Source organism: Corvus moneduloides, chromosome 4 (genome assembly GCF_009650955.1).
Source record: "Corvus moneduloides isolate bCorMon1 chromosome 4, bCorMon1.pri, whole genome shotgun sequence".
NCBI classification, from domain to species: Eukaryota; Metazoa; Chordata; class Aves; order Passeriformes; family Corvidae; genus Corvus; species Corvus moneduloides.
In genome coordinates, this window is record NC_045479.1 from 30,373,454 (window position 1) to 30,401,430 (window position 27,977).

The 27,977-nt window shown below is 38.1% G+C and overlaps 1 protein-coding gene across 2 annotated transcripts in view; it reads left to right on the forward strand.

Moving 5' to 3' along the window:
• EEA1 (early endosome antigen 1) overlaps window positions 1-27,977 on the forward strand; it is a 64,135-nt gene that overhangs the window by 27,361 nt on the left and 8,797 nt on the right. For both annotated transcript variants that reach the window (XM_032107849.1, XM_032107850.1), the window contains 16 exons: window positions 11-118; window positions 205-326; window positions 1,747-1,902; window positions 5,225-5,341; window positions 7,307-7,645; window positions 11,042-11,191; window positions 12,184-12,303; window positions 12,425-12,628; window positions 13,308-13,508; window positions 13,696-13,809; window positions 15,034-15,189; window positions 16,953-17,092; window positions 17,644-17,974; window positions 19,451-19,552; window positions 20,610-20,804; window positions 22,035-22,217. In XM_032107849.1, coding sequence (XP_031963740.1) covers window positions 11-118; window positions 205-326; window positions 1,747-1,902; window positions 5,225-5,341; window positions 7,307-7,645; window positions 11,042-11,191; window positions 12,184-12,303; window positions 12,425-12,628; window positions 13,308-13,508; window positions 13,696-13,809; window positions 15,034-15,189; window positions 16,953-17,092; window positions 17,644-17,974; window positions 19,451-19,552; window positions 20,610-20,804; window positions 22,035-22,217 — 2,738 coding nt within the window. The remainder of the gene's footprint in view (window positions 1-10; window positions 119-204; window positions 327-1,746; window positions 1,903-5,224; window positions 5,342-7,306; window positions 7,646-11,041; window positions 11,192-12,183; window positions 12,304-12,424; window positions 12,629-13,307; window positions 13,509-13,695; window positions 13,810-15,033; window positions 15,190-16,952; window positions 17,093-17,643; window positions 17,975-19,450; window positions 19,553-20,609; window positions 20,805-22,034; window positions 22,218-27,977) is intronic.

Here is a 27,977-nt window from a genome sequence, read left to right on the forward strand (position 1 = left end):
ATGGAAATAGAATCATTAGAACGGCAACTAGAAGAGATCCAAGTAGAAAATTTTAACATTAAGCAAATGAAAGACTTATTTGAGCAAAAAGCAGCACAACTGGCCACTGAAATTGTGGGTAAGTGTATTAGCATGAGATCTAATTCTCTTCTTTACTTGTGCAATTTGTGAAAAGGATAATTTATTCAACTTCTTTCTTATTAGATCTTAAATCAAAGTATGATGAAGAAATCAGCCTTCGGGAAGGTGCAGAGCAGAAAGTGACAAACCTGAGACAAGAACTACAGAAAGAGAGAAGTACAGTAGAAGACTTAAAGACAGAGCTGGTATTCACATCACATTAATGTTTTTGTTATTTTCAGGTCAAGAGAGTTTAGTTAAATGCTTGCAAACACAGTTTTAAAGCAGTCAAACCTCTGTTGAACGTGAAGATGTCTGCTTGTGGGCTGAAAAAATTCAGAGTACCGTTGTTTTTGATCTGCATTTTCAGTGTTTTTCCAGTGAGAAACTGTATGTTGTTTCTGACTTATATACTAAAATTCACCCTACATTATGTTATAATCTTCTTGTTTGATGCTCTACCCTTCAGCATTTCTGCAGTATCTTACATGTATAGGTGTAAGACCTGAGCTTGGAGCATGCCACTGCTGACTTCCACAGCTATCTTTAGGTCCCTCTTTTTCCATGAGGTGGTATGTGCTGACTGACCTTGGACAGCTGCATTTTTAAGAAGTGCTCAGAGAGGTGTTTTGTGACATGGTGGCTGAAAAACTGGCAGCTGTCATCATCATGCCTATGTTAATCTTGTCCCTCTTGTGCTTGGCTGATAATGCCAATGTGTGTGTATTCCAGGATTTTGGCTCCTGATGACTTTTATATACAGCCATGGCTCCAGGGAGCAATCCCAGCGACTCAGCAAGTTGGGCCCCTTCTAAAGCAGTAGTGCAAGGAACTTCCTAGTTTCTCCCACTCAGCTACTGCTTAGACTCTGGAGGAAAGTAGGACTTGTTTATCCCCCTTCTTCCCTGTAGCTGACTGCCCTCAAGGGCCTATTGGCCTTGCCCAGATACTGGACCTGTCCATTCCTCCCTGCTCCATTCTTTTCTTGTCTTCCCTTTTCCTTCCTATCTTTTTTCTGTTCCTTTTCTCTTCTAGAGATGCCAACATTCCTCCTCTCTGCTTTCTTTGGTGCCCTAGTTGCTATCCCTCTCCTCTTCCTCCATAGTGTTTCATGTTGAGGGATGTTAATGGTGCTTGAGATGCAATTGCCAACAGATTTTACCTCTGGGTTTGGTGTGAGCCATATCTGATAGTATCTTCAAGATGTTGCCTTCAGCTGCCCTTTTGTTTTGTCTGTGGTGATTCTCTGAAATAATTCTTCAAGACTAACATCTAACCATCTACATACATAAAAATTACAGAAACTTAGTCTTTGAGACAATTTTCCATTTGTCAGATTTGGTTGAAATCAATCAACAAATTCTAAGTTTAGCAGACAAAAACTAAAAGCTAGCCCTTAAGTCCTGTTTTCTTTGGGAATCATAAGCACTTCTCCGTGGTTTTGGGTTTTTTTGGGGGGAGTTTTCTTTCTCTCTCTTTTTTTTTTTTTTTTTTTTTTTTTTTTTTTAAGCCTAGCTGTAATACTGTATATGTCACCTTGTCTATAAATTGATGACTTGGTAGATTTTTAGAAATGACATTGCATGTCTGCCATTGTGATATTGCTCATTGCTCACAACTTTTCAGCTGCAAAGGCCTGGTGTGGAAGATGTGGCTGTCCTGAAAAAGGAGCTAGTCCAAGTTCAAACACTGATGGATAAAATGACTCTGGAACGTGAAAGAGAATCTGAAAAGCTGAAAGATGAGTGCAAGCACTTGCAGGCAGAGCAGGCTAACTCTGAGGTAATAATCGTACCTAAAGAGGTGTGTTCTAGCTTTGCTGTGGTTATCATATGAAAATGGAAAATATTAATTAATCACAATGAAAAAGCATCTTTCTTAATTGAATCTTCTCACTTCTCCAAAGGTTGTGGTTACTCTGCTCTTCTACCAGTTACGACTTCTATACAAAACAGAGAAAAAGGGATGCAGCAGCTCAGATTTGGATCTTTAGAGGAACTTTACTTCTCAAACTGTCTCAAGCTGCTCCTGGCTAAAACCTGTTTGATGTTTACCATGATAGTGAGGGAAATCTCTGACAGAGATAATTGCAAGAAATCCTGATAAAAATACAGTATCACCAAAAAGACTTCTGTCTAACATAGAATTTACTCTGCTGAGGAGTTACTAAATCCATACCTGCAGAAGAACTCTCTTGCTAAGTGTTGCTCTCACTGGTGGGTTGGTTAATAGATTACTAGTAGATTACTTGGCAATGTAACAATCTTTACTAAAGATGTCAGGTGTGTTTGAGACCTTTTAATTTTGCCCTCTGCTTCTTCCGTTGTCCTCCACCAATGCAGCAATGGCAGCAAAACTTGTCACTGCAGAGCTGTGGTCTCTCATGAAGTGTGGTCCTTGCAATATTCCCCAGCTTACATGAGGGAATGCCTACAGTTTCTGTAGGACTCCTAGTATACTCTGTCCTGTTGGGATTCATGGATGTGAAGAATTTCTGACATAGTTTATTCTGGGGTTTCATGTGCCCTAGATTTCATGACTGAAGTTTTAACTTTCCATCCCTTCCTTTGCACTGTAAAAATTTAGGGAAATGCTGCCAGGTATTGTTCCAAACTCCTTAGGGTTTTCCTTTCTGTTTTGCCCCCCAACAGATATGTTTATCTCCAGGAACTATACACAGGTACGGTATTGTACTAAATGTGAATCTACCATTGTTTTCAGGCTAGAATTATGTATGGCAAGCTCTTTATCAGATGTGAAAAACAAATATCACAGTTGGTGTTATGAATGTTTTGTGGTTATGCGGCCATGTAAAGTTGCTGCACAACTGTAATTTGGTCTTAACTGTGAGATCCCACAATTGTGCTGCAGAATTTAAATTTCATTTCAAAATACTGTCTCTATAGTCTTTTGTGGTTTTGGATATTTAATTCTAATGTGAAGATAAAATGACAATCACATGGGCATAACAAAAACCTTTCATCTTAAAAACGTTCTCACAGAAGCATGAATTGCTCCTGTTCCCCCAAAGTAGGCATGTTTAAGTTCTGACGTAAGTGTTTGGCCATGTTTCATCTCAGCTTTGCTCTTCAAGACCACATCAAGGACTGAAATTTTAAAGCGGTTTTTACACCATCCTTGGCTGCTTTTACAGGCTGGCTGAGGATACATATACTAATATTGGTTTTCAAAGTGAATATCTTTAAAATAAGGTGAAAGCTCAGTATGGGTGAAAATAACAAAAATCATATTAGCCCTATATGAGTATCTTCAAATACTGCAGGAGAGGGATGTGAAGAATAGTATACTCTACAGCTGTCACCTAAATCTATTGGGTGTTTTTACCTCTTTTTCAGAGCTGTACCTGAAACTGGCATCTACGTCTCTCAGATGAATATTCATACTGAGTGGCTCCTTTCATCTTTAGTTTTTCGCTATAGTGGCGCCTGTATAGTAAACGTGTTATGAAAACAGCTGCACTGCTTTGGAGCTAAGCATTGCTGTGAATCTCTGCTTATTGGGATTTGTTTCAGTATCTGATAAATCTTCATTAAATGTAGCACCTAGGCTTCATTGTTAACTTGAGTGCCCACAGAAATAAACAAGATTAGTAGCCCAAATTGTAGGTAAATTTAATAAAGCTGGGACTAGTGTTTTTTTGTTTTATTCCCTCCCACTAAGCAAAGGTATTAGAAACACTGGAATATTTATAAAACAAATTTGAGGAAGTGTGCCTACTACAGCTTTTGTGACTGCTTCTTTCCATCTTTCACCCATCCATTTTATTTTTCTGCTCTCTAGTAGATACACCTAAATTTGAGGTAAATTTTTTGGGAAGCATTTTATTCTTATAGAAAATTTCTGCCATATCAAGACAATTTCAAGATGTTATTAAACAGAAGCATTCCTGTTTTTTTAATGGTTCGTTATTCATACAGACACATCAGCAAGAAAATGTCAGGACTGAATATTTACCCAGGGTATTTCCCTGTTAGGAAAGAAATGTGGGATGGTCTTACTGAATTGCGAACAAGAAATGGATCTTCATGCGCATAAATTATGATTCTAGTTGGAAAGGCTGCAGTGGTGTCCTTTGCAACCTTCTGCACATTTTCTGCATTATATTCTCTCAGTGTGAAATATCCATACTGTTTTCCGATAACATCCTGGAATGTTGGTCAGAAAAAGACCGATCCTGGGATGTGTTTTAACTAACAACTCTGTTGTGAAACAGCTTTCTAAAGCACAGCATTACAGAAAGTCAGTTAACTATATGCAGTCATATACTGTGTTCTTGTGTTCTCTTTGGTGTTCCTTTTTCTGTAGGAAGGTTGTAAATTGGATGGTTATTGTCTGCTACTTCTGTTCTGATTTAGTTCACTCTTGAATTCAGTATTTATGCATTTGTGCTGAAATCTCTGCAGGAACAATAGGAAAGAAAACTTCTTTATAAAGGTCACTACTATATAGTGTATTTGAAATGAGTGCACGAATACACAACATGTTTTAGGGCAGCCATGGCCTAAAGTGCTTTTGTTGTTTTCTTCCATTACTGCATTCAAATACGGTGCAGTCATTGATATATTCTGTTCTGTACTGATGCTGTTTAATGGGGTAGTATTGTTCTCTGATTATGAAGACCTGCAGGGTTGGTGTGTCCAGAAGTCAAACACCAAGTTTGCATCATATGCCAGACTTGCTTCTAGAGCCTTTTCCAGCACATTTCCCTTCCTAGATCGGCCAAGATTTTGGCCATGTAACTGCAATGATTTGGAAAGGTTTCACCTTAGGTTAGAACTGTGATAGTTATCAATGCATAATCTGTTACGATTTTTATCAGTTTTGGGCTCAACCTGGCATTTGCTATCGGATTGGGTCAGATTTTTGTCTTCCAAAATAGGGCATAAATGAATCTCAGCTGAGAAATTATGCTCAGTGATACTTCTGATGGTGCTCTGAGCTTAGTTTACAGGTGATTTTTTTTCTTAGGCTTTTTATTTGTATAGAAGATGTATTTTTGTTCTGCTACCAGACATCTGGCTTTTGTTGGATTATGCATGCAAATCTTTGTTTTATATGTGGATTTTTCTGTTTGTCTTTTCAGGCTACCATTAACCAGTTAAGAGCTGAACTTGCCAAAGGACCTCAGGAGGTAGCTGTGTATGTTCAGGAGCTGCAAAAACTTCAGAGTTCAGTCAAAGAGCTAGAACAGAAGAATCAGGTGAGAATGCTGTTATTTCCTATGCTTGTTAGCTCACATTAAAATGGAAACACATCACACATTGCCTTGGGAAGCACTGAAGCCTAACTTCTTGCAGAAGCTGAGAATTCCTTTGCCATTTTGTTTAACAACTGAACTGTTATAATGCACAAGCAAACACTATATTTTAGTGATCATCATATGCTACAACTGAAATTCTTTGGGTAGTGATGATTGCAAATTTCTAATTGCTGCAGTTTATTCTTAGCTATCATTAAGCAGTATTGCCATCTCATACATTAAAAGTAGTACCCCTGGAAATAATATATTTGCCTAAAAGTGATTTGAAAGATATTCTGAGCTCTCTTCATTGGTTTTCCAGTTTCTTAGCTTTTAGATTGTACATTTGTCATATTTTTCAGGCCATTTATTGGCATCATGAATGGTACAAAATGAAAATTAATTCCAGAAACTTCTCAACTTATTTTCTTTAAGAGCTGTTATCAGAGCTCTTTGAGCTTGCTGTGTTTTGTATTTGTGTTTAGAAATCATGTATTGTGGGGGTAAAAAGGGAGAAAAGGTGTAAAAGAAACAAGGAGAAAGATGTGTACTGCTTTATTTTGCATGTAACACTGTGTATGAACTGGACATTACATACATGTATTTAGCAGGAGCCTTGTCAGCTTTGGAAAACAGGAAAGGCCAGGGACCAAACAGAGTGTATTTATTGTAATCTAATATTAAAGTGGCATTTGCAAAAAAATATAAGAAGGTGCAATTAAAATTTGGTAAATGAAACTACCTTTAGCAGGATGACTGTTTGGCTCACTAAATCAGGTGTGGAACTGAGAAGGTGAGAATTGTGGTCCACAGACCAGCAACAATGAAACAAGCTTTTGGCAGAAATGTTGCTGTACAGTATAGAGCCCTTTCCTGAATATGTTGGTATTCCATTAACAATGTGTAGTGAAACAGATTGATGCCTAAGATAACCACACATTAAGAGAGAGTCTTCTGCTATGTCAGGTTAATGCCAGACACCACTTGAGGAACAGGAAGAAGAGAAGTGGCAGTGAGCTACTTTTCCTCTTTCAGTTTTAGTGACTTAAGGCAGTTTACAGCCATCTCTTTATGCAGCTTTTTGAAAGGTGGTATCCATAGGAATGATATGCTAGCTAAGGAATTTTGGCCCTGGAGGAGTTGGACCTAAAATTGGAAAAAGTAAGACTAGCTTCCAATAAGAGAAATTGCTTCCACTTTGAGTAGTTTCCCATCCTTGGAGAATCTGTCAGGGAGGAGCCATTCATGATAGAACACATTATACATAGAATATATAGAATATAATACATTTGTTATGAACATTGATTTATAATCCAGTTGCAATGTGGGAAGATACTTCTGTGCATTGATGTGAAGTGTTTCAAGCTCATGTACAACCTCAAGCAAGAAAGCTGTTTCTTATATTTTAGGAGCTATCCTGAGAAGAACAGATGTATATATAAGTGTACATATAAGACCAGTTCTCTGAGACCAGCAGGAACTCCCTTTTCTTCATTTTTAAAGCACAGTAGTTGTGGGGCTTGGCTTGCCTTGCAGAGGCCAGTGAGGGGCTGTAGCCCAGAAGATAGCTAGCATGGAAAACCTTTCAGCTTTTCCCCAAGGAATTGCAGTTGTAGTAAAGTTAATTTCAACATTCAGGAAAAACAAATTAGTTTTCAGGATACGGAAATAGAGTTTGTGTGGTCTTCTCATTAAGAGGAAGTGAATTTATGTGAGAATATGATTTCCAGTATTTCCAGTTGAAACTGTGTGCTGTATGGGCTCCAGAATCAACTTGTGTAACACAAGATACAGGTTAATATTTTCTTTAATAATGTTTTTGTACAAGTTCTTCACTGTTCAGCATCAACACTTAGAAATTTCAATAATGCATTGAACAGCTGCAAGCAGAATTGTACTTAACTTGCTGTGTAACTCTCTTAATAGAGTCTGACTGAGAAGCTTCTGAAGAAAGAACAGGACTACAACCAGCTGGAAGAAAAACACAATGAAGTATCTGTGAGTAAGAAGAATGTGCAGGCAAGTTTTCACCAGAAGGACCTGGACTGCCAACAGCTTCAGGCAAAGCTGTCTGCTTCTGAAGCCTCGATACAGAGATTACAGACAGAGCTAGGTGAGAAGGGAGAAGCAAGCCAGAAACTTAAAGAAGAGTTGTCTGAAGTAGAGACAAAGTACCAGCATCTCAAGGCAGAATGTAAACAGCTCCAGCAGCAGAGGGAGGAAAAAGAGCAGCATGGCCTGCAACTCCAAAGCGAGCTCAGTCAGGTAAGTTTTTACACTGCACATGTGTGTTTCTTATGCACATGCATTTACATTTCCTTATTTGAAGGAGAGTAATTAACCAGCACTTCTATTTTACTACTCTATGGGAAGTTTGAGAAAAGTGAGTCCTGGTTGTACATTAGAACTGAACAGTGCTTGATTTGCTTTAAGACCGAGTAGTTAATATAGTAGGGAATACTTAGTGTTAAAAGCAGGGTAATGTGAAGTCTTGATATTGCTCCCTTAGTGTTTCTCCAGAAACAACTTCTCTTTATGTTGCTGATAGCTGTGAGAACATCCAGAGCATCCCTCTCACCAGAAACTATGTTCTGCTGTGTCCGGTAACTTAGAGAAGTAGGACTTTCATATAACATTGAGCATTTTGAAACTTGAGGCTGGTTGAATTCAGTTTCATCTAGTTTATCATTTTTTGGAGAGCAATGTGTTAGGCTGGAGAAATATTTGTGTATTAGCAATCATGTCCAGTCCTAAGATGTAAAAAATGATATCTTTATTTGTTAGTATTACATGCTTAATTTTAATCTTGCTAAAGCTTATTTATTTTAAAGTGAGTGGTTCTGACTTTTCAACCCTTTGTAAAGTCTGAAACTGATCAGGTTGCAAGCTCTTTGTGTATAGTTTACCTTGGGAGAACTGTGACCTGGCAAAACCGTGTTTATGTGTGTATTACATCCCCAGAATGTCTTTCCTTCTCCCATCAGTCTTCTGTCAGGGCGAGAGCAGATAATTATATTAGTTATCTGCATAGGAATCTGCATTTGGGGAAACTGCCTCAGTCTGCCTAGGCAACAGAAGCATAGCCAAGAGGTTGAGCTGAAATCTGTCTTCATCTTGAGGGCATTTTCAGGAAGGATTTTTGGGGTGGGAAAATGAAGGAGGAAGGTGAGTAAAGCCTTGCTGAATTAATTCCTATGAAAGGAAATGGAGGCATGACACATTCTCTGGTGATACCGCTGGGAAGGAAGATAACCTAAGCAAGAAATCTTCAACAAGCCACTGGACTTCAGGATGTGTTTTAGAATTGTATAGTAAAAGAATAGTGGAGGGAAAAAGCCCTTTGTACCTTTTGTATAAAAGAAAAGAAAAGCTAAACATAAACATTTCTTCCTTTCTCTTCCTGCAAAGAAGATTTCAGTTACTATTGTAATGAAAAGACAAAATTTCTCGTATTTACTCACTTGGTACTTCACTGGAATTACCTTTTTATGCATATAGTCCATTAGCTTACATTGAGACAATGAATTCTGTTTGTGGAGGTGTATGTGTAGTTGTTTAGTCAAATCACATTTTCTAAGAATCTTTGTCATCTTCTCAAAATTCATTTGAATGGGTGCATGTCTGGTTAAGTTTGTTTTTTTTAGAATATGGGTGATGTGGAAGAAGTGACCTTAATGGGAGAAACTTGAGTGATAGTGTTGGTTCCAGCATGACAGTAGGAGGAGGGTATGGACAAGGGAGCATGGACTCCTTCAGTTTTGAAGAAATGTTAACTCCTAATAAATTCTGTTGAGAAAATTTGGATCTACTTGATTGTATCTTTTAAAGTCTAGGTATTTTTTTTATGATTTTTTTGCATTCTGTAGCATAAGTTAATCCTGGATTTTATGGTTCTGTTTATTTAAATGTCATCTTAAAGTTCTTCAAAAATACTTAACCATGCCTGTGATAAAAGTAACTTGTGTAAAATGTGGCTCACTGATTTCCCTCTTTCCAAATATTTTCTCCCAGTATCAACATAGCCATGAATAGTTAATAGTTATCTTGTTGCACCCTTTCTTCAATAGATTTTTTTTCTACAGTTCTTGTTTGTATTTTTAGTGAGGCGGAAATATTTATAATTTGGTGATCCCGCAAGAAAAGACAAATGTTCTTCAATACTGGAGGACAGATTACGGTCTCTTTCCTCAGCCTGTCCTCCCTCTTCTCCTGTCTCTTTCTTAACTGTACAGTCACTGTTAGCAATCAGCATCTTGGCCACATGCCAAACAGCTTTTCACTCACAGTTTTTGTGATTGTGGACAGATAATTTAGCTTGATTTTCTAAGAAGGTAAGTCATGGATACATTTATTTTGCTGTCTCCAAACCCTTTAAACTTTTGCATTGTCTGATAACTTGAGGTAAATTTTGACAGATGGTCCAAAGGACTTCAGTGTTAAGTTCTTTGGTGTTAAATTCTTTTGGAAACACACAGCAGGAGAAAGGCCTTACCCCCCTTTAATGCCTGGGTGGAAAGTATAATGGTATCACAATCACTGTTCCTTTTTCTGCTCCACTAGGCAGCCATCTGGTCAAATAGTGCTTGCTTGCAGTGGACAATAAAATTGGGCTGCCTTTTGGTTAGATCTTAGTAGGGATTTAAGGAAAGCATGAGGGAGGTTTTAGGGGTATTGAAGGGAGGACCTAGAATTAAAAGGTGAATGGTTTAAGGGCCTTGGACATTATTGCATAGGGGAGCAAGCTTCATTCATAGCTTCCCACAACCTGTGGAAAGTTCTTGCTGTGCTGCAAGGTCTGATCCGTTCTCTGGTTTTGCATTGAGGTAAAAGATCATTGTATCCTTGAATGTGTTCGTGTAGAAGTAGGCAGGAGGCAACCCAGGACCTATAGTGGCAGTTTCACGTAGAATAAGCTGATTTTACGAATAGAGCTTTTCAGAACAGTGAATTGTAAAAGGCCATCCATGCACTTTGAAGATGGTGCAGTACTGCTTTTGATGGCTGATAAAATCACGAAGCAGGTTTGTGTCCAGCTGGAGCACATCCACCTACTTATTCTTTGCTGCTGGAAGGTACTGGACTGTAAGCCACCAAAGTTACTGTGTACCCTACACTGACTGTTCACGTATCTCTTCTCTGCAGAGAATGAATGCCATTGATGTAGCCAGCTCAAGCTAAAAATTACACTCTTAATATTCTATCTGTGCAGAACAGTATATTGTAGGAGGCAGTGGAGCAAGTAAAGGCAGGGTATTTCAGCCACTGGATCTACACGAGTGAGTGTGTGAGCTGGATAAGCTGAGACGGCTCAAAAGCATCACTGTTTTACATGACAGTCCATATGCCTTTGAAGGATCACCCTCTTTCTGGTTCTGTTAAATCTCTGTAACTTGTTTTGAAGGGATTCTGTAGATAAATGAGGATGTTTCTGAGTCCTTCCAACCCACTTTTTTGAGTATCTCTTCTTGCTTGTGCAGTTGATGCTGTTTTTTAACATGGTTTGTATTTCTGAGGTGTATGAGGTATATACATGACTTCAGGAGGTCCTGGAGTTGTTTTGCTCTGGGTTATGAAAACTTCACATAAACATTGCAGAAAATGAGTCTATATCACTGTTGGCTAAAGAATGACTGAAAAAGTGCATGGCTCTCTTTTTTGCAGTTGCACAGTAAACTCCTAGAAACAGAGCGCCAGTTAGGGGAAGCGCACGGGCGGCTCAAGGAACAGAGGCAGCTGTCCAGTGAGAAACTGATGGACAAAGAGCAGCAGGTGGCTGACCTACAATTAAAACTTTCTCGTGCTGAAGAGCAGGTAGGGGTTTTTATGCAGATTCTATAGTTTGTTCTGGTTCTGGTGATATGTCTGTATGCACACTTGTGGTCATAGTGCAGTTTATAAAGTTTGTTCTCATGGGAATTTCTTTTGACTAATACTGTCAAGGACTTATATTAAAATTATCAAAATCTGCTTAGATGCTGCTTGTCTTTACAGATGTATGTGTGTTTGTGGTGCTTAACAAATGAACAAAAGTTGTGCATTTTACATGAGCTTTGTCTAAGGATCTTATGAGAAATTACTTAGGTGCACATAGGCCCATATGGTAGATATTTTTGTAAGGTAAAGCCCTACATGAAGAAAAAGTGAACATTGTACAGCAGGTCATTGATAGTTAATAATCTGTGTGGGGTGGATGGGCAGAAAACACTTGTTTTATTAATTTTTATTTGTTTTAAAGAGTATCTTGTATATGTTGCTGATTTTCTGCTGGCTGTAGGGGCATTGGCCAAATATCTGAGTGGTATGTTGTCAAAGCTTTAAACTTTTCTGTAGCTAATTTGCAAAGCCTTGACTAGTATAGAAGTGGAGAGACTGCTAAACTGAAGTTGCTACTAAAATAATGACTGACAGTTGCTACTGAAATTGCCAAAAATAGTAATAATAATGTTGTTTTACAGATGTATGTATTATCAGTCATGTTACATCTTAACAACTATTGCAAAAAACATACTAAAAATTTCTTATGTTTTAGATTTTTTGGGAGCTAAATTACATGCATCTGATAATTGTTTTATAGTTCTTGCTTGTGATATAGAATCTCACCAATTAATAGTAAAGAATGCTTTGATTAGATTTTGAACATTTAGCTAGCATTACAGATTTTTGTTTTTATACAAGTTTTCAAAAATCCGTGTTTACACTAAAATCTTTCAGGGTCAGCATTGAGTACAATTGGCATGCTGAGTGGTGCTTTTTCCACTCATTAGTCTGGTTTGTTTGGTATTTGGTTTTGGTTTTTTTTTCAGCTAAAGGAAAAAGCAGCAAATTCCACAGAATTGCAACATCAATTAGAAAAGGCAAAGCAGCAGCACCAGGAGCAGCAGACGCTTCAGCAAAATACAACAGCGAAGCTGCGAGAAGCCCAGGTAACATAGTTGGGTATCCTCATGTGAAAGTGTGTTTCAGGGTTTCATTATGCTAGATACTTTTTTTAGGCCCATCTTTTAAGGTCCTTGTAATTAAGGACACTACTATGGTCTTTTCTAGAATGATCTGGAGCAAGTACTAAGACAAATTGGAGATAAGGACCAAAAAATTCAAAATCTTGAGGCTTTACTTCAAAAAAGCAAGGACAACATCTCTCTGCTAGAAAAGGAAAGAGAGGACTTATATGCAAAAATTCAAGCTGGTGAAGGAGAAACTGCGGTTCTTAACCAGCTACAAGAGAAAAACCATGCATTACAAATACAGGTAAGAACTTCGAGATCTGTTTATTTTAGTTTGTTCTCGTTATTGAATCTTGTTTCCTTTTTTTTTATATCTCGTCAGATATGACACTAATCTTTTCTATACTGTTCTGTTTCTTTAATATTTACTTTAAAGATCTTACTGTAAATTTCACAGGACTTATGTTCTGGTGACTTCCATGCTATCAGCATAGGGAAAGGAATTCCTGGATGTTTCATTTGTACATATGCTAGTAATATGTGCTTATAAATAGTTAAATTACATAACTATATAACTATAACTATATATATGTATATGTATATATATATTTGTAAAAAAAATAAAATTATAATATAACTATATATAACTATATATATTATATATATTTGTCTCACTCATTTTAAAAAGAGGTTTAATTCCTGCTTTCAACACCAAAATTCAGTTTAGCCTGCATCTGTTGTCTCCTTAGTATTTTGTTTCTGTTACATTAAGGCCAAATTGACAATTCCCTTTTGTTTCTATTTTCAGCTGGTAACCTGTTTAAACTCTGGTGTTGTGTACAATATAGCTTTACTGTAATAGTTCAGGAAAAGAAATGTGATAGCATTGAGTCTCCAGAGCCATAACAAGACACTAAAATTAAGTTTTATTTCCTTAGACATGCTGTTCTAGCCTTCTCACATTCTTTTTTTTTCCACTGCAGGTAACTCAGCTGACAGAGAAGCTGAAGAATCAATCAGAAAGTCATAAACAAGCCCAAGAGAATTTGCATGAACAAGTGCAGGAACAAAAGGCACACCTAAGAGCTGCTCAAGATCGTGTGCTTTCCCTGGAAGCAAACATCACTGAACTAAGCAGTCAGTTAAATGAAAGTAAAGAGAAAGTGTCACAACTTGATGTGCAGGTAATGGATCTCCGTATTTTATGGTAATGAAAAATTCTGGTTGTGATTTCCCATTTCCTACAAGGAGATACATACACTAACACATGAATACTTCTGATTTTACTATTAAACTTACTGGTGACTATAAAAGAATTAGAATGAGCTACGGTAAAACAGGTGTTTTAGTGAAATACAATTGGTCTTTCAGGTAAAAGCAAAGACTGAATTGCTACTTTCAGCAGAAGCATCAAAAGCTGCTCAGAGAGCGGATCTACAGAACCATCTGGACACTGCCCAGCATGCACTGCAAGATAAACAACAGGTATTAAGCGACATAAAAAGTTTCTGTGTTATCTAGAAACTGCTTAAAAGCCTAAGAATAGTCAGTTTACAAAGTCAGTAAACATATGAATATGCACTGGGAAGTGATCATTTAGGCTATTTTAACTATGTGATATGCATTCATTTCCTTTTACTGTTATCTGGAGCAGATATATTTTGCAGTGCAAGGAATTTACTTGGAAGTCCACTCCTTGCTGTAGGGTTATCATTCAGAACCTAAGTTTTCCTTAGGTATTCTGGAGGTATTACTCAATTCCTGTGTGTATGCTATGAAGAAAAGACTGTAGAATACACTCAGTAGAAGCGAAAACTCTTGACTTCTATTGCTGACTCAGGTAAATTTCCAATCGGCTGCCACTATTCCGAAGTAATTCTCTGTGTGCCAGCTGACATAAAAATTCAAAAGACTGGTGATAAAATTACATGTTTTTTTAATGGGCTTTAATCCTAGTGAAGCTTTTTACCGTCTGTTGAATCAAACATTTGCATCGTTAAAATCAGTGCTGCTGTGGTCTTCATGGAAGCATCCAGCAGATGTTAATATCGCACCATTTTGTAGTGTGGGAATGTAATTAGTTGCTGTAAAAAGGAGATAACTTTTTGCAGCCATTAAACAATTAATAATTAACTAAATACATCAGCTTGCTTGGAGAGCAGTGAGCTTTGATGTAGCTGTCATCATAGTGGTTACTAGATGAATGTGTTCATCTCTCTTGGAGAATTTATTTGTTTTGTGTTGAACAAAATGTTTCGAAATCGTCTCTGATATGTGGAGAACTGAGCATTTCCATGTTAATGGCTTTCCTCTTTGGTTGTTGATTTCATGGCAAACAAAGACATCAAAAATTTTATCTAGGTTTTTTAACGTTATTTTCTAGTTACTGCTGTGCTAACTTGAGGGGCCAGTGCCTTTATTACCCACAGTTCCTCTTCCATTTACGAATTGAAACACCTTTGTTAACATTTAGCCCAGAGCTTGCAAGGTTTGAGAGAATATTGAGGCTTTAAAATTTTTTTTCAGTGAAACAGAGGGAATTTGTGCACCTGTTTGTGTTTCCCCGTTCAATTTCCTGCCCCTCAGAATAAACAAACATTATTTTGCTTTTTAATTTGAGCACATTAGATCGTTTAAAACATATATGACATCAGTAATTTTTTGAAGTTATTTAAAAAGTAACAACCCTTGTATTTTTGTTTTACCCAGGAGTTAAATAAGGTCAGCGCTCAGTTGGATCAGGTTACAGCTAAGCTGAATGACAAGCAGGAATACTGTACTCAGCTGGAAGCCAATCTTAAAGAGTACAAAGAAAAATGCCTTTCTTTAGAGCAAAAAAATGAAGAACTAGAGGGACAGCTTAAGGTTTGTATTTAACACAGTATCTGAACTTACAGAAACTGATCTCTGCTCTAAGGTAGCATGTGGTAAAAGCTGCGCTCAAATTATGAGGGAGGGATTATATCAATATTGCTTTTGTGGGTTTTCTTTCTCACTAATGTTTCCTGATTCACCATTTAATCCTGTTCTCTTCTTCCATGCTAGTATATCACGTTAAGAAGACAGGCCTATGACATTGCCCCTATACTGTCATTTTCCTGTATGTGTGCTTCTACCAACCTCTGTGCTACCTGGAAGTTGTTATGTGAGGGAACATGAATATGTTCCAAAACTGGAGTTTTCGAGTTTGAACTTAAACACTTTACAAGTGGTAGCAGGGAATATGTGTTACACTGGTTAGCCCTGTTTAACACTGCCTGTCTGGTTTAATTTATTTCTGAAGCCCTTCAGTAGGCTTTATAGCAATATTTATTTATCACTCTTTCATCTCTTAGCTTGGTCTGGAGTTTTGCATTCCAGTACTGAAATCAGTTTTTATTTTAAAGTGCACATAATGCTGGCAGAGGGTTTGCTGAACTTTTTGGTGTTTTGATACACTAGTATTTTCAGTTAAGGATATGGATTAGTCCTAATGCTTGAGAGCTTTAAAATTTGGGCTTTGACCTTTGTTCAATATTTGTTAAAAATTCTTGGTAGTCAAAATTTGTAACAGACAAAAGCATATGATACAGGGATCATGGGAGCAATGCAGAACTGATTTTGCAGTGTTGTCTGTCTGTTTTGAGGCAGGTTAGTAGACTTTATGCTCAAGATTGAGTTGGGTGTTTTCCCTAGCTTATGTGCTCTGTAGAAGAGAATGAAGATTGTTTTCCCTGTATGAAATTTTAAATCCAATGCTATTAAAAAATAAAGCTGTCGTGCATTTCTTTATCAGCATAATTATTTTTTTCTTCCATCTCTTCTTTTGAACAGTTTTTTTTTTCCTACCTACTTTGATTTGTGTTTTTATTTTTCATTCTTTTGCTGAAGTTTCATAAGTTGCCAGTAGACAAAAATGCTTGGGAGGAATACAGAGCTTGCTTGCGTATGATTTTATGAGTTTCCTGGTAGCTGAAGTGTGAAACTGAGCAGGATTGTTGGTGCTGTCAACAGGAAGGCAATTCTATGTAAAATCTTGGCATCTTCACCATTCTTTGAGATTATTCCAGCTGAATGTGTGGCATTTAAAAAAGTAGAAAAAAAAATAGAAAACAAAAAGACCTCAGGAATTTTTTTTGAGAAACTTGGCCACTTTGTTTTATGGCCACTGTGTGAGAGCAGAAGTGCCTGTAAAACAGCCAGTATGCTGAAGAGTCTAAACAGTGCCCACTTCCTGAAGGCTCCTGTGTTCTTTATAGTCCATATGAGTGAAAAAGTACCTTTGGAAAAAAACAGAAAAAAACCTTTCCAGGTGAGCATAGAATTTCTTCCCAGCTGTAGTTCATGTCTTTGCTTTTACTGTAAAACTTTTTATCTATTACTTTGCAGTAAAATGCTGGCTTGGCCTTTAATTTAAAGATGGTTTTAGAATGTTTTACCAAAACAGTTCTGGAGGAGCAGGTGATTAGCAGGAACTAAATAATGAAACATAAATAGCAAAGTAATGAAACAGGTAGATTATGTGTGAGAGTTGTGACTGCTTTCTACAGTTATTGCTACTCACAGACTAGATGACTTTGCATTCTATTGCTATTTTTATTTTGTTGGTTGTGTTCTGATGGCTCTATCTTTTTATTTTTCTCTCTCAGAAATTTGAAGGTGACATTCTTGATGCTAAAGCAAGTAAAGACCAAGCTCTTCAGGAGTTACAGCAACAGCGAAATCAGTCTACAGAATTAGACCTCCGAATAGCAGAGCTCAGTAAACAACTTGAAGCAGCAAGAGAAGCGTATGCATTTCCTGTGTTACAGTACTTTTCAAAGTCAGACATAAAACTGGAGCAGTTTGGAATAGAGTTGAAATTTTCTGCTTCTCTCCTGTGATTTCATGAAGTCATAAACAAGAGCTGTGTCCCCTCTGCTACAAGAACTGTGCTGTATCCTACCTGTTGTCTTTCACTCCATCTGCCATGTTGTCTCATGGGAATCACTGACTGCTCTGATTCACTACACTTCTTCAGTTTATTCACTATGCTTGTTGTCAGCTAAATATTGGAGCAGTTTGATATAGTGAGGTCCATCTTTAAATATCCATAGCTCTGTAACCTTTTTCAAATACAAATTTGTAATTTTTGTATAAGCAGCAAAGGGGTAGTTTCTGTTCATTATAGTTGATGAAGAAAGAACCATCTCAAAACTAGTTTCTAGAGCTGCTGTTTTGTCTTAACTAGAGGATTAAGAGGGCAATGCCCATGGATAAAAATAGGGACATTTAAGGACACAAAAGAACCTCTGAAAAATAACTTTTAAAAAGGTACGTTTTATCTTTTTGTATTTGCAGGATGTCTAATGCTCAATTGGATTTGCAGAAGAAATCTGAGGCCCTTGACCAAGCAAACCAACAAATTTCAAAGCAGGAGGCAGAAAAGGCCAGTCTCAAACAAAACCTTGAGAAATCAAATCAAGATACAAGTAAACAGCTTAAGGAACTTGACTGTAAAATGCAAGCAGCAACATCAGAGCTGCAACAAGTGAAATTAGAGAAGGATACTCTGTTAAAGGACCTTACAGATGCCAAAGATAAGCTCTCAAAAAGCTCTGAATCCTTTAAGAAAAGAAAGGAGGAATTAGAAAAAGAAATTAAAAAAGGAAAAGCAGCTATGGCAGAAATGGTTAGTAGATTCTTTAATTAGGCATTAAGTTCGGTATATTTACAGTCTGATAAAATGACTTTGCTTTCTGTTTGCAAACAGTGTACATACGATGACAATGCATGAAAATTAGTTATTATAAGGAAAACCAAATCGTGATTTTTCGCAGGTCATACATGTTTCCCACCTTAAATTTTTGCCTGAGTATTTACAGTAGTAAACATCAGTCATATCACATAACAGGATCCTTTCTTCTTGCTGCATGCCTTTAACACAGTGAAGAAACCAAATGGAGACAAGTGGTGAAACAATTTGATGGGAAATGTCCCCCTTTTAAAAAATACATCAGCTGTATTATAACAACACAAAGTTATAGAACCTTTGGTAAAATGCCGTTGTGTTTAAGAAGTTATTTTTCTGCGGCCTTTTAAATTTCTTTTTTGAAGTCTTCGTATATAGAATTTCCTGTGCACTTGTCTGGACATGCTGGTAAGCTGCATACTGCAGGCAGAGAGAGTAACATCATCTGTCATTTGGGGAATGCCTAGCTTAAGGTATTACTGGAGTACTAGAACTATTTGAGTTTCAGAAGGGTCTTGCAAGTGGCAGTATAACAAGTGCTTGACCACCAGAGCAACCTATTATGGTAAAGAAAGTAAACTATTACTAGAGTTAAAATATACCTTTTTCTTACCTCTTCTGCCTTGGTGGTATGAATGGGCACTATATGAATACATATAGCTCAGTTTTATAGATACAGTTGTTGTGACATCCTTGTCTCAGATGTGGCAAGGGGTGTCTTTCTCATGCCCTTTCATCTTACACATCACCGTTTTCCAGAACCCATTCAGAGCTGCTTTTATTCTGATCTAAAAAAAGATCTGCTCCTAGTTCAAAAGAACATTTTCTTTTACTCATTCCCCTTCTAAAGAAAAACTCTTTCACTTCCTTTTCTTAGTTACTGCTGTTTAAAGATATGTTTCTCCTAAAAACTTGAAGGATTTTCTCCCCAATTTAGACTTAAAGATAGTAGTCCACATTCTGCTTCTAGTTCTGTAGTCTTTTGGAGGCTTTCCACTATCTTAAATACATGGTATTTGGGATTAACATACAGTTGCATATGCATGGAGGTCTGCAAATGTACTTGTTTGTAAGTTTTAGAACATGAAGGAATTTTAGATCCTGAGACCAATGAGCCTACTACTTCAGCAAGAGGAAGGGCTGCCAACCACAGCTTTAAACAAGGAGACTATCCGTAATCAGAAAAACTCTGGCACCTGGCTGAGTTTATTAGTACAGGGCATCAGATGTGTTCAGCTTAGATTTGCCACTTTAAGTTTTGAGTGGTTTTGAGCTGAAAATGTCTGCAGTTGAGAAGGTAAGATTTTTCATTGAAAATGAAAGCGTTATTTTTTAAGGATTTGTAGATCCTGCAAAAATTCTCGGTACTTGGTCTTAGAAGCTAACAGGAATATTTCTTTGTCTTATTTTTTTTAGGAAAAATCTTGCCAAGAATTAAAACACCAACTTCAGATACAAGCAGAGTCTGTAGCTAAAGAGAGGAATGAATTGAAAAACTCACTGGAAAAAAAGGAGGGGGTAAGTTGTCCACTTAGTTTCAAAAGTCTCAAAACCAGTAATAATAAATGTTTAAAAGATTGATTTTCAGTCTCACCTTCTGGGACTGATGAGAGAGAAAGATGTTTCAGTTCTCAAATTGTAACCTATCTTTGGCACTGAAATAAGGTGATACTAAAACTTTTGCAGAGGGTAATATGAAGCTTTAAAATATAGGTTTTAGTCTTAGTTTTCTGTGTCCCACATACCTTAGCAGGGGATTTTAGCCCTTCGGGTTTTTTCATTAGTGAACCAGTTACTTGATACTACTGTGTCGCCATTTTCTTTTGTACTTCCATACAATAAAAGTTGTCACTTCATATCCTTAGATCTATTTTATTCTCAGGATTATTCAGTATGTTCTCAGTGTAGTTGACAGGACATTTTCAGATATCCTTCAAGGACTGAATTGCTTTTTCAAACCTGTGTAAATCACTTGGTTGTGACTACATAAGGACCAAACGTACTTCTTTTTCAAAGATGAGCATTCAGACAGTGCAGTGCAGCTGGCAGCCTGAAGGACGTCTGCTTTCATGGATTTCTTTACCCAAGGCATCTTCTGTTCCCTAAAGGAATCCGAAAAGATTTGATCAGTGGACATAGTTTGATAGACAGTGAGGGACACTTACTGTCTGAAAGACGTTTGGGGGTGTGCAGGTGTGATGGCAATTGTGTGACTATTGCTGTTACTTCCCTGGCTCCTCACTCGTTCAGCTGAAGTGCTGTGGTGCTCAGTGGAAAGTGCAGAAGGATGAGCTTGGTATATGCTGCAGTTGGCAGCAGGAGAGCCCACACCACTGCTGGTGTAAGCAAAGTTGCCTGATCTTAATTTAGAATGGGTAAAAAAGACTGCTGTAAATTTGGAATAACAGATTATTTTAATGTGTTATGGTAGTTCTTAAAATCTGCTTGCCACTGTTCAGCCATGTAACTCTGAAATAGCAGTGGCACTGTGGGATGGTCTGATTCTGTGAACAGCATGTACGAATGGTGATTTATATTTAAATTAAATACAGTTATTTAATATTTTTGAATATAGATTTCTAAGCAGTTGTCTATAGACCTTGATTCAGCAAGAGCACAAGTACTGGAAATCCAGGGTCTTCTGAAGGACAAAGAAAAAAGTGAGCAACATCTCCAGGGAAAGCTGAGAGAGTTAAAGGAATCTTTTGAGCAGAAGAAAAAACATAGTGAGACACTGCAAGCTGAATTAAAAACTGCCCTTTTAGAAAAGGTAAGACTGTCCTTTCTTACTCTTATAAGAAGATGAATGTAAATTCCTCTGATAAATACTGAAGCTTTTATGTCAATAACTTTGTGATAAACTCTGTTTGCTGTAGTCTTGTCGGAAATGATAAGGTCAGGATATGGCGGTGAGGTCTTCAGATGCTGTCGGAGATATAAACAACAACATCAACAGCAATAATGAAAAGAACCAGTGCTGAAATATGAATTCCATAGGAATTGAAATTTAATAAAGGGAAAAAATAGGCTAGATTGAATGTGGGTTTTTTGCTTCAGGAGCAGGGCAAGAGCTGCCATTTTCTTGTAAAGCAGTAGAATTTCATGAGAGTATTTTTAGACAAACTCTACAGTGTTTTAAAATGTCCATGGCAGTTTTAAACCAAGTCTTCTCATATTATACCAAAAGAATTTATCTGAGTGACAGTATGAAACTCATAAACCATAATGGAAAGAGTTCAAATGTCTTACAACATTAGGGAATGTTGTGCTGTGTGCCATGCACTGTTAAATGTGGCTCCAGCTTTGGCTGCCCAATGCTACATGGTCATATTTGTGCTTTAGACAGCCTGTGGAAACATTAGATTTTGGTGTCATGGTTTACCCCAGCCATCAACTCAGCAGCACAGAGCTGCTCGGTGACTGGGGAAGACACCATCACTCCAAACTCCCTCCCCTTCTTCTTCGGCCAGCTTCATATGCTGAGCGTGATGTCATATGGTATGGAATATCCCTTTGGTCAGTGGGATCAGCTGTCCTGGCTGTGCCCTCTCCAGATTCTTGTGCACCTCCAGATTTCTTGTTGATGGGGCAGTGTGAGAAGCAGGAAAGGCCTTGGCTCTGTATGAGTGCTGCTAAACAGTAGCTAAAACATCCCTGTGACAACAACACTGTTCCCACCATAAATCCAAAACACAGCCCCCAAACTAACTCCTATGAAGAAAATTCTACCTCAGCCAAAACCAGCACACTTGGAAACATTATTCCAATTTTTAATATTTGGTCTTAATGTGTTTCACTTAGTATTTTGTCATGAATTAAATTTTGTTGTTAAATTAGTTATCAAACCTTACTGCAAAATCACAAATATCAGGTTACTGAACTGCTATTTCGTAAGAGGAACAAAATTCTCTTCTTGCAGTAGAAATGCATTTTATTGAAATGCTTAAGCTAACTTTACTGTGTGCAACTTTAACTAAAACTTTCTATGCTTATGTTTCAGGCAGAGCTGGAGAATAAACTACAACAGCAGTCTATTTTGTCAGCACAGGAGCTTAAAGCAGAGAAAGGCAAGCTAGCAGACTTACAGAAGGCCCATGATAAACATAAAGAAAATATGGAGAAGCTGCAACTGGATCTTTATGGGAAAGAGTCTGAGCTGCTGGCAACCAGGCAAGACCTTAAGGTACTTGCAGTCATTTTAATGTCGTATGTGACTTAGTAGATGTTAATATCCATTTTGAAGACCAAGAAACAATGCAGGAACTGTATAAGTGAAAAAAAATCTCTTCTGCTATATATAGAATTTAGTGCTGTTAAATCCCTTCCCTTGAGACAAAGGATATTCTGAAACTAATTTGCCAAACATATTTGCCAGTTTACCTGAAATACCCTTGCATTTCTGCAGCAGCAAAGTGAAAGGTGATTTAGTTTTATATTCATTAAAGAGTTATTTTTTTAATGTTGCTTTTTCTTGTTATACTGTAGCTTTCAGCTAATTTTAATAGTGTAGCTAATTACGGCAAGGTCTGCTAGCATGTGAGTAACTGCTATCTTCTGGATGATTTAACTAAAATATTCCTGGCTGATGGTAGATGTTGAGAGATGTCAAACTTACAGAAACAGTAGGCTTATAGACCTACCTGGAATACAATTTAGTCCTTGAAGTTTTTGCTATTCCTAAACTGAAGTTACCTGGTTTTGTATTAGTGTGCAGTGCCTTCAGAGAGGTATTGCTGAGAGCTGAGCCAGTCAGCAAAGGTGTTTTTTGGCTTTTTTTTATAACCCTCTGCTTCATGTCGGTACTAAGCCAATGCTTCAGTTAGTCCTGGGACATACTGTGCTGCACAGACCGGCTGTCTGCTGGCAAGATTTGTAGCTTAAGTGCTTTTCACTCCAGATAAATCCCACTGCAGGTTTGTCTTGTGTCCAACGCTGTTGCTCTAGGCTCTTCTGAAGTTTATGGAGAGGAATAGATGCTTTGGGGAGACAGATCATCTGATCTGCTTTAGATGTCAGCTTCTGTTTGCTTTGTTATGTATAAAGGGAGCTTGTGGTGACTGCTTAGATTTCATTGTTCCCTGCTTTGATTTCATCGTTCCCTTTCCCCCAAAGGTGGGCCTTTCAATCTCACTACTGAAACCCTTAGAGGTCTTGTGGCTGTTTCACACTGGCCCATGTGAGCTTTGGAGCCCTAGCCAAACTCCATGCTCAGGTTATTTTAAGAAATAGAGAAATACCTCTTCTACATATAGGCCACTGCAGTTGCAGGAAACTTACTCCTCCTCTGTAGTACTAAATTACCTGCCATGTTTCCCTGCAGGTTATTGAAGCTTTACTTTCAGTGCAGCATGGTTGAATCACTGTGTTAAATTGTGGAGAACTTCTGCATGATTAACAAGCAGTGGTGGCTTAAGCATATTCTTTCTTTCAGTCTGTTACTATTGCACATATACATCTGTGAGTTTATTTCCTGCACTGCATTTAAATCACCTTTTGGTAATGCAATGGCCTGTAGAAACATTGGATGTGTTCAGTAACTTGGGGGTTTTTTTGGTATAATTTTCATTAAAGTATCACTTGTTGCAAAATAGCTGTGAATAAGTATTATTATTAGAGCAATTTGATGACCTCTAGTTCTGGCAAGTATAAAATAGGACAGGAAGTGTCTCACATGTATTTAGACCCAATGGGGATGGTAGTGAGAGAGAGAGAACTCTATGCAAAAAGGTAAAATAAGGTAATGGCAATGGGGAAACAAGATTTTTAACGTGAGTATTCAGGTAACTTGATTTATTATGTAAGTTTCTGTGGAGCCTAGAGAGACTGAAGAAGATTGGGGTCCTAAATAATTGTCTTGGTTTTTGAGACAAAACTTCAGGAGGAAACACTCCTGAGTGAGAGTCTCCTCCAAAGGGAAAAGGGCCTCCCCTTTTCCTCCGTCAATGAGACAAATGGGTCACAAGGAGTGAAAGTGGGAAAAAGAAACCAAACTGTTTATTAACACATGAACAAAACAGGGTAGAACAGGATGGAAAAAACCCCTCAAAATACAACAAATTCCCAGAGAGGGAACAGACACGCGGGCTTGGACCAGCCAGGGCCACCCCTGCAGGCTCCTCGGACCGGCGAGGAGGGAAGGGAGGCAGTGAGGCAAGGGGAAGGAAAGGGAAAAAAGAACAAGAAAAAGAACCCAACAGAACCTTTTCCCAGCTAGCTGGAACACAAAGGAAACCCAAAAGCAGCACAGCGCTCACTCCTTCCCGAGCCCCTGAGCTGTTGGGCTGAGCCGTTGAACTGCCCCGCATTTGGTCCCGTGGCTCCGGCCCCCGGGTCCATCCTAAAGAAACAGCGTCCTTGGGCATTGAGCGGATGGTTAAGGAATAAAGCAGCTTCATTACATCACCCCAGGACAGTACTGAAGTGGTGTACCAATTTGGAGCCCATTTGGACACCAATTTTTTTTTTTTTTTCCCAGAAGATGTAGAAGAGGGAAAAAGTGGGGAGCTGATCCTTAATCATGGCTGTGCCACCTCAGTGCAACATTAAACTAAAGAAGCAGTGGTAGCTTGTCTTAGAAGACCACAAAAGAAAAGCACGTTCAGACACTCTCCGAGTGACAATGTTAGTCTTGAGAGCTGAATATCAAAATGCCACTCAAGTCAAAAGAACTTTATAGTAGCCTTTCACAGCCTATTCAAAATGAGTTCTGCATGATGTTTTGCCTTGGGCAAGTTACTTTTTAAAAGTAGCTCATTTGAGCCAGAGCTGTGTGTTTTGCTTAAAGTTTGGAACCAAAGCCGATGGTTAGGCTGAGCTTTAGATTGGCCTTAATCTTCTTAGTAGGCAGTGGTAGAAGTTTTTAAAACTGGTCTGTATGTAGAGTCAGCTTGGGTGTCATTCAGTGCAGGATTTTCAGCAGAGATATGAACTCCCTGCACAGCTGTGTTGAGTCAGCAGCGTCAGAAGCCCAGCATTGTCCAGAACAGGCATGGCCAGGCCATATCGTGACATCCAAGCAATGCTGGAGTTAAAAGGGAAAACTTAAACATCCTCGCGTGCTGTGGCACCATGCTGTTGGCGGGGCCAAGGTTCCAGGCGTGAGGATGGATCACGAGGGGCTGTGTGGGTGGCGTGTAAGGTAGCTCCTGGGAGGGCCCGGCGGGAGTTGGGCTGTACACAGAGCACCATCTGCTGGCGTCTGTCGGGAATAGCACTGCTGGGATCGATGGCTCCTCTCTGGCTGGGAGGCGGAGGTGGCGTTGAGAAGGGAGCGAGCGCTTCGGGGCGGTTTGCGGGTGGAGATCCAGCGCTGCCTGAGCCAGAGCTGCGGAGCGGGGCGCTGCTCTCCGCAGGGCCATCGGCACCGCGGAGCCCGAGCTTCTGCGTCCACAGCAGGGCACCCGAGCCATGTTGCTGTGGCCAGATGCAAACTGTGAGGCTCTGAGTCCTGCAAACTAAAGAAGTGTTGTAATTAAATAAAAAAATAATACAATAAATAATAAAATTGGAACTGGGAATGTAGTTATAATTTTATGGATACTATTTGCTGCAAACTTACTTTGGTTTAAAAATGTCTCTAACAGTAACTTCACACACATTTTTGTCTTTGTGACTGGAAAAAGAGATAGGGTAGGATTTGAGTGCTTGTTAAAGCTGTGTTTTTTGATAACAAAGGATATATATAATTAAAAAAGAATACCGCCAAATAATTTCTGTATATACACACACCTATTTATACAAATATCTGTTTGTGTATATATATTCATACCTTTTTTTTGTGAAAAAGGCATTTTTTTATATAGAAGAGTTAATAAAAATGTTCAAACTGTTATTTTTTCCTTGATTTTGACTTAGTGTGAGGACACTTTCTGTGAATCTGATCTCCTGAGCTCTGCCAAGTGTTCTAGAGTTTTGGCATTCGTGCTTTTTGTAGTCAGTCCTGGTTTCTTCTGTATTTTCAAAAGAATGTTTCTTTGTCTCCAATGTTGGCATTGCTGCCAGCATATATTCAGTGAACGTTCTGGAACAAAATTCACGCTTGCCAGACCTCAGTTCTGTAAGTCAGGAGCCTAAGTTGCATACAGTCAGTCTAACTCTTTTTCTTAGGGAGTGAAGAGAGATCAGGTTAGCATCTGTGAATAATTTAATGTTGGTCCTTGTGGACTGGGATCAGGGAGCACACAGACTCACATGCTTGTTCGTGCACTTCATGTAGGTGGAATGAATCTGGGTCCCACCACCCTCCTAGGACCAGTTGTGATGTTGGCACAACGATTTGCACTGGCACAGGCCAGGCTGTAGTGAATCAAACTGTAATTTTCAAATATCTGTATTTATTTAAACTCTATACCAGTCAACCTAGCATTCTTCTTTATTTACAAAAATGAGTACTGATTGACCTCTTTTGTTCTGTACCTGTTCCTTGTCTCAGTCTCGGTATAGACACAGTGAGATAACCTGTCCAGTGCAGAGACTTTGTGGGGTGGATTGAGAGAGAAGTACCCCACTAGTGTATGGGTGTCACTATCTACTTCATCAAATTTCATTATCTGATGCTAGAAAATTTGATGTAACCACATTTCTTCTATTGGAAACAAATGTGAATAAAAGCTGTGGCTTTATTATGCTTCGTTCTAAAACTGCAAAGACTGTTGGGTTTTCCTGTGAAGATCTTATATGATGATGCTAGACTTCCTGTCCTTCCTCAATGTTAGGAAAATATGGTATTCCACTGAACACAATGGAGCAGAGTGGGATAATTTTACTTTCTGAAATGCCCACCCTGCTGAAACCTTGAAAACTGCTAAAGCACCTCCTATTTTGCTTACAAAAAATTCTGAGTCAACACCTTTCAAAATGCTAAGTAGTAAACTCTAATACCTCAGAAAGCAAATAAAGTAATTTATTTGAAAATTAATTTTAAAAGCCATTGTGAGCTTTTTAAGAGTCATGGGGATTGTTGAAAATGCTGTTGAATCAGCAGTGTTCCATCACTGCTGTTTCAAATTAAGTCTGTCTCTACAAGCAAAATACTTCAGATATTACAAAGGAGGATCATGAGGCATCAGAAATGAATTAGCTTTTAAATCAACATGGGAGTGACTAAAGCATATGCATAATTGAATGAAGGGAAAATTCTGCTTATAGTTCCTTTTAAAACCACTAACCTTCAACAAGAGGTTTGATTAATATTTAAGCAAGAGCTTCAAAAACAATTGAGTTTGTCTTGAAAAAAATTGAAATCCTTACTGCTGCACTGAAGGCAATAAACTTATTACTAATAATAAATCTCAGCTCATCTTCTGTATCATAGCATCAAAAATTTCCATAAAATTCCAATATTTTGAAGAAGTGGATGAGTTTGTTTGGTTTTTTTTCTTGTGGGTTCCAAGTGGAACTGGTCTTTACCTAAGGTAGAAGGTTTAAAAAAGTAACCTCCAGAACATTAACTCAGAAAGACCCCCGAAGTTTGATTTTGCTGTGAGCAAACAGACTGAGCTTTGGCTTTGGGTGCAAGTTTTGGATTGTTTCTTGGGATTTTGTGAGATAAATCAAAGTTTTTTTCTAGCTAATGGTGAGAGTTAGAGGCAAATGAACTATCATCTGTAGCTTTTGAATGAAAGTTTAAACTTAATGTTTAAAATGCTTGTGCAGCAGAAACTGTGAAACATTTTCTCCTGATATTAGCATTTTTATCTTGTACATTTCACTTCAGAATTTTAAGAAATTTTACAGTTGTTCTAGCACTAACTTTATTAAGTCATTGGTAAAAAATAGCACTGAATTATTTTTGAAATCTTCAAAGTATAGCTTCACTGGTTCTTAAGTAACAGAAGTCTAGAGTTATAGAACTGTTGATTTGCCTAGATAAAATAAATTTGTGTGAGCAAATTCAAGTTCATTCTCTTTTTGTCAGTTTTTATTCTCCGCCCTTCTGCATGTT